Source organism: Psammomys obesus, unplaced genomic scaffold, assembly GCF_907164565.1.
Source record: "Psammomys obesus unplaced genomic scaffold, mPsaObe1.curated_primary_1811, whole genome shotgun sequence".
Taxonomy (NCBI): Eukaryota; Metazoa; Chordata; class Mammalia; order Rodentia; family Muridae; genus Psammomys; species Psammomys obesus.
In genome coordinates this window covers 23,220,910-23,231,489 of record NW_026592510.1, presented here as the reverse complement: position 1 = coordinate 23,231,489, position 10,580 = coordinate 23,220,910, and the positions used below count along the sequence as shown (strand labels likewise).

The window sequence follows — 10,580 nt, the reverse complement described above, 5'->3', positions numbered from 1 at the left end:
ACTGAGCATATCCTTATCCCCTGAGGCTAGGCAAGGCAGCACTGCCAGGGTAAACTGATCCAAAAGTAGGCAAGAGTCCATATTAGAAAGAGGGGCCCCCTCACTCACCAGGCACCCCATATGAAGACCAATTGGCTACATATGTGCAGGGGCTTAGGTCTAGACCATGCATGCTCCCTTGTTGTCTCTGTAAACCCCCATGGGACTGGGTTAGTTGTCTCTGTGGGTCTTCTCGTGATGTTCCTCTTACACACTGCTGTGAGGCATACTTGAAGTCCTTTTCTTTTTCTTTTTTAGGGGAGGGAGTATGTGTGGGTACAGATTCTTACTATGCAGTTCGAGCTCACCTCTAACTGCCATTCCTTGAGCTGCCTGAGTGTTAGGATACTGTCATGCACCACACATGAGCTTCTTGAAGGAGGAACTGACAGCACAATATGGCAAGGCACTCAGGACTCACTGTTTGTGAGCTACAGGGCTCTCTCATTCAGTAGCTGTGCTTTATCTGGGCCCTTTCCACTTGAAACTTATATACATATTCCTTCATATGTACCTGAATAGAGTAAGCCACTGGTTTCTGAAAATCCTGCAATATCTTTCATAGCTGTGAGAAACATAAATCCCAGAAGATGGAGCATTCATGAAGTAGATGGTTCATAATCTGTTATTCCTCATAATGAAAGTATAGTCACACCTTTCTTTTTTAAACATGAACCCTGTTAACAAACACTTTACTAAATCGAAAATGCTGACAGAATGTAAAAATCAGCATGAATGAAATACTCATTTCTAAACTTAATCAGAAATTAAGTACCTATACCAAAACAACATATGGAATAAAACAAAATAGGCCTTATATGGTGTTTACTGTTTACAGATATTTACTGTTGTCTAAACTGTTTTCAGGAGCCAACTCTCTGTGCTTCTCTCTTTTAGGTTTTTTTTTTTATATTGTACTCCACCAGCCAGGGAAGCACATTTACTTGTGGCTTTAATTGAGCTGTTTCAATTCTCTATAATCCAGCCTAGTTTTGGTGAAATACATATGTAACTGCATTTTCACAAACACAGTAGAGAGCAGGGTCTCCCTTCCCCTGAGCTTCCACAGTGCTTGGCTGAGTCCTGTCACATACTTGGGAGCTTTAGCCTGTATGGAGCCCTTCTAGGAAAGGATGCAAGATGAGGCACACATCCCCACGTCATGTAGCTTATGGAAGTTGGCTCTCCTTGACTCAGGGTTCCTTTACAGCACAAAAAGTTGTGATTAGACTTGGGTACCCAACTCAAGATCTCTCAAGTTTTAATTAAAGAAAAGTAAAAACAAATAATAAATAGGTGGATTTACACTGCATCACTAACTCATAGGTCTACTTGCAAATGACCTTCCCAGGAATGTGTGTTTCCTATCCTTCTATGCCATGTGGTTCTCAAAAGAACATTAAGAGCAGAGCTTTCCTGTGTTTTAAGAATCTCTGGTATTCTTAGTGGGGACCAACTAGGCCTCATCCTCCCCTCATGACTAAGTCCAGAGAATGTAAGGTGATGGAGTCCTGTGACTCTTTAACCTAAGTAACATTCCACCCACTGTCCATGAGCATCTGGTCACGGTACCTGTACAACTGATCTGTTAACTTGTTATAAACTAAGACGAACCCAATATTCAAGTACATTAGTCAACACTATGCCAGGTTGTTACTACATATCTTCAGCTTCCAAGTATGGAAGTTCTTGGGCCCATTTTTTTTTTTTTTTTCTTAAATGCAATCTGAAGATGTATAGCTGCTGTTCTTTGCCAGGTGTGGGCAACAAATACTTCCTTTAACATGGTGGGATGCTGTTGACTCCTGAGAATGTGTAATAAAGGGCTCTAGGGATAGATTGCAAGACACATCTTCCAACCTTCCAAGACAAAGATGTAAAGTTATTAAGAATATACAAAGCCCATAGCACACTCACTGCCTCAGCACAGCAATAATATTTTTATTAGGATAGTTTGAATGGCCATAGTCTAGGACTTCCAATTTGTCTACTGTCTTTTCAGAAGTCAACTAGAACTAGTTACAATTTTTCTTCTGCGGGTATGTAAGGTTGTTATAAGCCTGGAAAGGTTATTTAGTACCAGGGAAGGCTAAAGCCCAAAATGCAAGGTTAATGCCCTTGTTTCTACTCTGTTATACCACCAATGCAAACCAAAACATGTGCACACATACGCATACACCTAGAAAAACCCTGTATATCCATCTGTTCATATGTGGCTCAACCGTACTTGATAAAAATGCCTGTGGTCTGAAGTTTTAAAAGACTGATGCTGAGAAAACGGAGAACTGCCAATATCCCATGAGAACAGAAAGGGAGACAGAGGGAAGAACTAACTGCTATATTTGCTTGTCTTTGGCCCCATAATGGCCCTCATGTGTTGAGATTCCCATCTGATGAGAAGAAATGACACGGAGGTCATGGATAGACCTCACGGTCCACTGTGAAAGCTCTTGAAGGACCTTCAAGCCCCACAGCTTCTTCTCAAAGAGGCCACCATTTCCAGCAGCTACAGGCATCCCATCAGCTTCATTTTCAGGGATCTTATGTTCCAGAAGCACCATTAACTCCTCTAGCTGGTAGGCAAAAGCAGAAACTTGGAGCTGAAGAGTATGTATTGCCTGATGGAAGTCACCTTCAGTTGGGGTGAAATGCATCCTCTGGTCTTCTAAAAGCCTGGTTAGCATCCCATGGAAGATACGGTAAGCCTGGAGGTTCTCTTTGAGTCGCTCTGCCTCAGTCATCTCACTCCAGCGTTCAGTGCTTGCCACTGGTACACCATCCACAGAGTCCAGGTTAATATTTTTATTCAAGCCCTGATGCTTCACCTGGCCAAGGATATAGCAAAACATGCTCCATATCATATCAATTCTTCAATCACAAATAAAATCTCCTTAATTTTCATTGTAAGTGGTCTAAATTATAAAGAACATGTCTAGAACAGAAACCCTTCCTTTGGAGGCCTATGATTCTACAGCACTTCCTGAATTACCCTATCTCCAATGCCCACTCTCAAGGTGAAATTGATCTTTTAGAATACAATAGGACTGGTTTTGAAAGGGCAACCACTAGTTTCATAACTGGCAAAGCTTTTCAGAAGTTATTGATTCTTAGAGAACGTAAATGTAACTTTATCAGAGGCCTAGAGTATTTCCACAGCAGGCCTTTAGATGGAGTCCCTTCATGAAGAACTAAGTCCAGAACTCTCCGGTTAATTTGACATTTTCACAAGATTCCAGTGAATATTCTAGGGAATCTTTTTGACAGATATATTTATTTAATCACAGGTATACATCTGATGTGGAATACTAAAATGCAGGTAGCTTATACTGTACAGAGAAAAACTACATTTCTCTAAAATTCCATACAGTTCTTACTAATCTTATAAACCTTATTTCTAAAGTTCAAAAATTCTATGAAGAACCCAAACTTAGAAAGCCTGTCTACCCTGGCAGGATTCAGCTAAAAGGCAATCAAATAATGTATTTTCTCATTTAAGGAAGGACCTGTCTCTTAAACAGCCTGGAGGACGGCAGTAAGGTTATGTGAATTTCCTCAAAAAAGAAAAGCCATGCCAAATTATCGGTGTTTAATATATGAATGACCATTATGACTAGGGTTTTCATTACTGGTATGGAGTTGGAGCAAAATAGACAACTTACATAAGATTCCATTAGGGCAGTCAGGTCTGAACGAATCTTCCTTGCTAGCCAGATAGAGCGGCTACAGAGGTCCCGGCGGTGAAGGGTCAGAGGTGACTGCTCTGCGAAAGCCATCCCCTAAATTAACTGTCCCAGGCAACAAGTGAGCTGGTTTGCTTCTGTCTTCACTGGTCCAAATAAGAAATGTGACTCCCACAGACTAAATCCACTGGGCATTCTCTAATGGGATTGTGCACCCCCATCCCCACCCCCTGCCTGACTCAGAGGTGGCAGCAAATTCCTGGCTGTGGATTTTTTTGACTGTGGAATCAAAGAGCCCTTTTAATCAGTCTTTTTTTTTTTTTTTCCACAGCGTCTGCCTCCATCTCTCCTCAGTACTTAGCACTTGTTTTTATGTCATTGTTTTGCTTTTGTACTTAGCAACAAGGTCACTATCACACTAATCCTCATAACATCCACCTCTGCCTAATGTAGTCTGTTATTTACACATATAATTTGATTTTATTATTCTGCTTTCTATGCTCGTTATATTTAAAATTTTATAACTTGGCAAAGTGTACTAACTATTGAGATAGGTGCCATTTATTAAATGAGTCAGATACTGTGCTACATATTTAAACTTCATTTGAATCTTAAGTAATATTAAATATTAGTATTTGGGTATAAATAAGTTTCCTCACTTGACATAAGAAACTTTTATCAAATAAATTAACCCAATAAAGTAGATTCATGTTTATTCACTGGTCTTTGGGTTTACCCCCCACCCCCACCTCCCACAGACTTTACAATTTCTTTGGGTAGCTCCTGTTTTGTGCAAGAAACAAAGACCATGTGATAGAGGTCCTTTGTAGCATCTTTCCATTCCCATCCTTTGTAAGGTTTAGACTCATCTAAAATTTAGCTAAAGGAGCATCTCGAATCTCAATCACGGTAGTTACAGGATGTGGAAGACAGTGTTTAGGCCTGTTCTCTCCCAAAGGAAAACACCCAACCCCAACTTGGTAACATTTCTTAGGCAGTTTTACTCAAGTGACAACATGCTTCTTTTTCTTCCCTCTCCCAATCATATTCCATTTTAAACAGGGGAATAAAGACAGCTTTGAAATGAGGACAAAAGAGTCAAAAGGTGCTTACTGATCTGTCATTCTACTGTACTACACTCACAGGGTGATATAAATAAGCCAAAGTTTCAACCCCAAACGGGTCAATGAATGCCCCCATTTTATCACAGATGTTGCCAAGAAGTTTAAACATTTGCCATGTCAGGAGCAAATTGACATAAATGAACGATAAATGAGAAATGGCTGCCATAGAACTTTTACCAAGATTTTTTTTTTTTAAAGTTAGAACTTGATATAGGTACTAAAAGCTTTATTAAGAAGCACTGATGTTAAAATGCAACCAAGGTTTTGTTATTATCAGAGTAAACTGTACTTCACATTTCCTTAACATCCCCTGGTAAGCAACTAAAACATGACTTGGAGTCTGCCAAACACAAGGCATCTCAGCCTGGGAACTGCTTCCCAACTCTCAACAAAGAGCAAATAGCAGCATACAAAAGCCTACCCCGGGGGCATCTGTTTTCCTCATTTAGTAGCATCAACTGTTTTACCCTCGGATGACTAACTCAGTACAACCAAGGAAGACCAGTTGCTTCCAGGAAGACTTTTATTTTTCTCTTTACATATTTATTTTGAATATGATTACCTAGATTAAGAGGAAACAAGATTTTAAAAGCAAAGTATCCCTTTTATTATAATTTTTTTTTTTTTTACATAACTTTTAAACCTAGATCAAGTAACCACCTATCTCTCATCACAGGAAAAGGGTCCTGCACATTTCAACAGGCAAAAAAAGGTTTTAGGAAATATGATTGCCCCTTGACGATGTTCCGGTTTTCTTGAGTATACTGGAAAATTGATAGAAAGACAGGAGGGAAACTGGTCCTGCAGCAAGGCTGTAAGACTTCACTTAGGTTGGTGGTATAGTATATGCTCTTCCTCCAAACATGTACAAGGGAGGTCCAAGTGCTCTACACTTATGTTTTCTTTGCTCATACCCAGGACTCCCAGCCAGTGTCTGACTAAACCCTGTAAAATGCACTAAGGTCTATCTAATTAAGCAAAACACGATAGCAACCCAAGCAAAGAGGTCGCATAAGTCCCCCCAAATTCTGAGTACTTATCACAATTATTATCCATAAAATTTAGAACTGCCAATTGAAGATGGATGTATGACTAGTTATTTAAAAGATAACAAGATGGGTATAAAATATTGTTTTTCAAGATTAAAAGGACTCCTTAGAAGGATAACTAAATGAGTGTCACAGGAAAAAAAGAAAATGAGAATGGGGCTTAGTTTGCTCATATAGACTTTCACTATGCTAGTATTTGTTCTCAAAAGAAAAAAATATAAAGGTCATGAAAAATATCTTAACATTTCTTGCAAACTGCTATAATAATTTATTGTCAGCAAATGGTAGCTACGAAGAAGGCCCAGCCCCTGTACACTCCACTGCACCCCAACGACAGGACAGGAAGTTTCTAATTATTAGGACTAGTTGCTTTCATGGTGAGGGGAATGAGGTACAGAAAAGGTATTTTTCCCCATCCCAGAAAGAAGAGATGTTTACAATATAGTTTGCTTTCCTGTGGGTGGCTGATGAGTAACCACTCTAAGTGAAATTCATGGAGACAGCCTAAATATGAAAAACGACAGATATTAGCTAGAGAAACAGTATCAAGAGGAGCAACTTGGTTGCAGACCCATTTATATTTACTCTTACAGTATTTTCAAATTTACCCAATGTACCAAAATCAACTGCAAAGTCTGTGGGGCAGGAAAGCCTGTCTTCAATGCCTTCTCTGCCCTTGCATGAGAGGGATGGAAGTCTGCAACACTCTAGCGGAAACAATAATGTGTTTAACATTGTTCCTGTAGGTGTATTTCTCCCTCCTCCCTGGAATCCCAACCACTGACATAGGTGGGTGTACAGTAAGCGTCTTTCAGAGATGACATTTTGTACTCTCCTTTTGGGGAAAAATAATTAAGCAGAGAAAATTTGATAAACTCTACAGTTTTAGTGTTTGTGAAAAACAAGCCTTTCCCTGTTTTGTTCTCAGTCAGACTCTTATTTTTCCCAACAGTCATCATGTATTCCTGACAACAATTGGCCAGGTCTTCAGTGGCAGATTCTGAAGTACACTACTAATAATACACTACTACTACTAAAAAAAAAAAAAAAAAAAAAAAAAAAAAAAAAAAAAAAAAAAAAAAGAAAAGAAAAAAAAAAGAAAAAGAAAAAGAGGTGAATCAGGGTTTTAGTCTTCTGAGGTAAGCATGTAAAAACACGATCTGCATCTCCCATTGACAGTAATAAACAGTCCACAATGCATTAAAATCCCTACTCTGAGGAAAACAGATAATTCAGGGGAAAGCCAAAAACATCATCATACGGATTTTCACTTTTGTTTTTGTCTACTGAAGCTTTGTCTCTTCTGAAGAGGAAATAAGACAGAACAGTTTACTCTTAACAAAAACTCAAGGACTCTTAGATTTTGTTCCTTCATGAATGACAGGGTTTGGTCTTCCACTAACGCAGAGTTGGAATGACCAATGACAAAACAAAAACCAAAATCAAAACAAGGGGTCAGTTAGGCCAGCAGAGAGATATATATGCAAAGAAATGCAGGGGACAAAAAGAAGATAAATTCACAGAAGAAAATCTTTTATGTGTGATTCAGACCTTGACCAACATTCCTCATCCCCTCAAAATTTCTTGTATCTCAATGCTCTGAAAACCTCAAAGAGCACACTAGTTACCACAAACCTATCAACCTTCCCCTAAGGCTTCCAAAAAGCACTAGGCTACTGTAGTGATTCTGTTAAGTGCTGAGGACCAGCTTTCTTTAAAGGCCACTGGAGAACTATGATTTTAGAGGCTGGCTGTGCTTCTTTAACTCTAAGCCTTGCCTTCAAAGTACCTCTTGTAGGAAGGATCCCATGTCAGAATAATCTACTCTCCCAGCCCCACAAAACATAGCAACAAAGACCCTCCCCCCCCCAAAAAAAATCAGACTTTCCATTAATAAATAAGAAATCTCAGGTTCCACAACACAAAAACACACATGTTCAAAGTGCAAATTTCTGCCATTAGCCTGGGACTTTTCTCACTAATATAGAGCCCTGTCCTACAGCCAGAAAGACTGTACAGAGGGCAGTCCCCTTTCTCTTGGGAGCCTGCTTCCAAGCAAGTGAGCACCATTAAGAGCCATATGGAGGTTTGGGAGGGGGGACTGAGGTGCTGGGATCCATTGAAGGGGAAGAAGGTGGTCCCCATGTATTCTTCCTTCTCCAAACCTAGTGAGTAATGGAAGAAGAGGGGTGAAGAGATGCATGCTGTTTAACAGCATCCTGCTAAGGGGCCCTAAAGTGCCAAGTCAAGCTGCCAGCCTCCAGAAAATAGAATTATATAATATTTGAGGGTAAGTGTTGGTTGTTGCAGTGGGGAGAAGCCAGAGCCATAGGGCAGTAGTAGAAGAAAACAGATTTAGATGATAGTAATATACTATTATGAGTTAAAAGCTGATCCAGAGCACATCAGTTATAGGTTGGGAAAAGGAGATCTGCCAATGAGCAGGAAGCCTGTTGATGGCTGGAACCAAGTATGCTACTGCTTTTTCATCAACCTTTCTGGTAAAGGCAACATCAATGTTTTAAGGATGAGGGAGGGGAGTTCAGGAAAAAGGGATGATGTGTGTGTATGTGCTGTGATCCACAATGCAAAGAGCAGGCCCTTCAGTTATTTTACTAGATTTTTAAATGCTTTAAATTTTTTTTTTTTTGTCCTTTTTATCTTTTAAATACAAAGTCTGTACTGTCCCAGCGCCCAAAGTCTTCCTTTGCACTAAGGTCCAGTAGAGTCTGTATCTTCAATCAGAACCTCTGTGGTAGCACCGAGTATATCCGAGTTCATGACCAGCCCTTCAGTGCCCCCACTGCTGCCACTTCCTACAAAGATCTTCCCGTCAGCCATAAGGCTCACCCGTTCTGTCCCACTGCAGTATGATTTTGACATCCCTTCTGCTTCTAACAGTAGGCACTCTCCAGATGTTGAGTTTCCCAAGGGCTCAGGAAGAAGAGGAAGCCCCTGAGCATCTGCAGGTTGTGTCAGGGGCTCTGGGTTAGTGCCCAAGATATCTGTGCTGGTGATGAGGGCGCCTGCATTGGCTGCCAAAGCTTCTGCAATCAGCACCTCAGGGTGGCTTTTTGCTTTGTGTGCCACTACACTGTCCTTCTTCTCAAATTTTTTGCCACAGATATTGCAAGAAAACTGGTAGAAGGAGTCTGCATCATGTTTCTTCATGTGCCAATTAAGGGATGCCTTTTGTCGACAAGTAAATCCACAGATCTCGCATCTAAAGGAAATCCAAAAGGAAATGAATGATCAAGCAGAACTCTTAAATCAAGGGCCAGTTGAGAACCGAAAAACTTATATGTACACACAAAACTTATGTAGGATTAGGAAATCATTAGATAGAAATCTAATTTTAAAAAGCATCTGTTTAAGAAAGAGCAAAATAAGCACACTCCACTCCAGTGGATGATCCTATACTCAAGTACATAGGAAGCACAAATTGGCTATTAAAACAAACAAACAAACAAACAAACAAACAAACAAACAAACCCAACCCAAACCAAACCAAACCAAAAAACAACGGTTGAGTTGGGTTAGGTAAGAAGTGGTTAAGAATTCTCAAATTAGTAAAAATATATTTAAAAAGAACAGTAAAGCACTCCCCAATGAAATCTACTCTTTAATTTAGTAAAAGCAAATAGCAGTGACAACTGAATATGGGACATATTTCCAAGTGAGATAAATGCACTTCTACCCAGATGTTGACTGGTAAGCAAATACTCACTGTAATGGCTTCTCGCCCGTATGAATCATCCGGTGTACTGCCAGATTGTGGGAGCTCTTGAAGGCCCGAGCACAATATTCACAGATATAATCCCTCTGATCTAAGAAGAAACGCAATGTGGTTAATATTCCATTAAGACACCTTGTAAGTACTTTCTGCAGTTTGCAGGTGAACAAGTCTTCTGGCATATAACACTACAGTACATAACACTCTTTACAGTGAGGAAATACTTTGAGAAAACTAAATTTAGCACCAAAATATTGTTTTCATTTTTAGTCCATAGATTCAGTAGCATAAAAATCAGCTTTAAAAATTCTAGAAGCTAGTATTACTCTAATACCTAAGCCAGTTATAGACACAGAAAAGCAAAAGAAAAGATAAGGACAACATGCTAATATCCCTGACACACATTGATAAAAATGCTATTAATAAAATACTGCACTGAATACAGACATTTATCAAGTTGGTTTTATCCCAGAGATACAGGGAGGATTCAATACATGTAAGTCAGCAAACCAGTAAAAGGTAGAAACATTCTCTTAAACCAGCTCTTCTCAACCTGCAGGCTATGACCACTTTGGGGGTTGTGTGTCAAACATCCCTTTTAGAGGGGTTGCATATCATATATTTACATTATGACTCATAATAGTAGCAAAATTACAATTATAGAGATAAAGTTACAAATATAATTTTATGATTGGGCATCATTACATTAAGAACTACATTAGAAAGGTTTGGAACCACTGTCTTAAACAGAGAAAAATAAAACAAAACAAACAAACAAAAAAAAACAATTGTACAAAATCAGCAAGTATCACAAATAGATTTTAAGAGGCACAGAGAGGGCCTTAAAGAAACCAAACCAAACCCAGAGGACACCAGGGTGGGTGGATCTGGTAGCAGATTAAAGGAGGAGTAACATCAAGATATGTTGTTATGAAATTCTCTAAGAATTAATAAA

The 10,580-nt window shown here is 39.4% G+C and overlaps 2 protein-coding genes across 3 annotated transcripts in view; both read right to left on the bottom strand.

Moving 5' to 3' along the window:
* Window positions 1–1,964: 1,964 nt before the first annotated feature.
* On the bottom strand, window positions 1,965–8,400 carry Cntf (ciliary neurotrophic factor). Its single transcript, XM_055613778.1, has 2 exons — window positions 3,699–8,400; window positions 1,965–2,864 (listed from the first exon to the last, which is right to left on the bottom strand). The coding sequence occupies exons 1-2, from the start codon at window positions 3,810–3,812 to the stop codon at window positions 2,376–2,378; spliced, it is 603 nt and encodes a 200-aa protein (XP_055469753.1). The 5' UTR covers window positions 3,813–8,400; the 3' UTR covers window positions 1,965–2,375.
* Window positions 8,401–8,489: 89 nt separating this feature from the next.
* The window catches only part of Zfp91 (ZFP91 zinc finger protein, atypical E3 ubiquitin ligase), a 31,114-nt gene continuing 29,023 nt past the window's right edge, over window positions 8,490–10,580 (bottom strand). For both annotated transcript variants that reach the window (XM_055613776.1, XM_055613777.1), the window contains exons 10-11: window positions 9,620–9,719; window positions 8,490–9,115 (exon numbers count right to left, since the gene is read on the bottom strand). In XM_055613776.1, the coding sequence (XP_055469751.1) occupies window positions 8,605–9,115; window positions 9,620–9,719 (611 nt within the window). In that variant the 3' untranslated portion in view covers window positions 8,490–8,604. The remainder of the gene's footprint in view (window positions 9,116–9,619; window positions 9,720–10,580) is intronic.

Excerpts from the sequence above, each read along its gene's own strand:
- Cntf (XM_055613778.1), bottom strand. The coding sequence starts at position 3,812 with ATGGCTTTCGCAGAGCAGTCACCTCTGACCCTTCACCGCCGGGACCTC. Across the intron at positions 2,865-3,698 it reads CTGCCCTAATGGAATCTTAT|GTGAAGCATCAGGGCTTGAA; the intron begins GTAAGTTGTCTA and ends ATCCTTGGCCAG.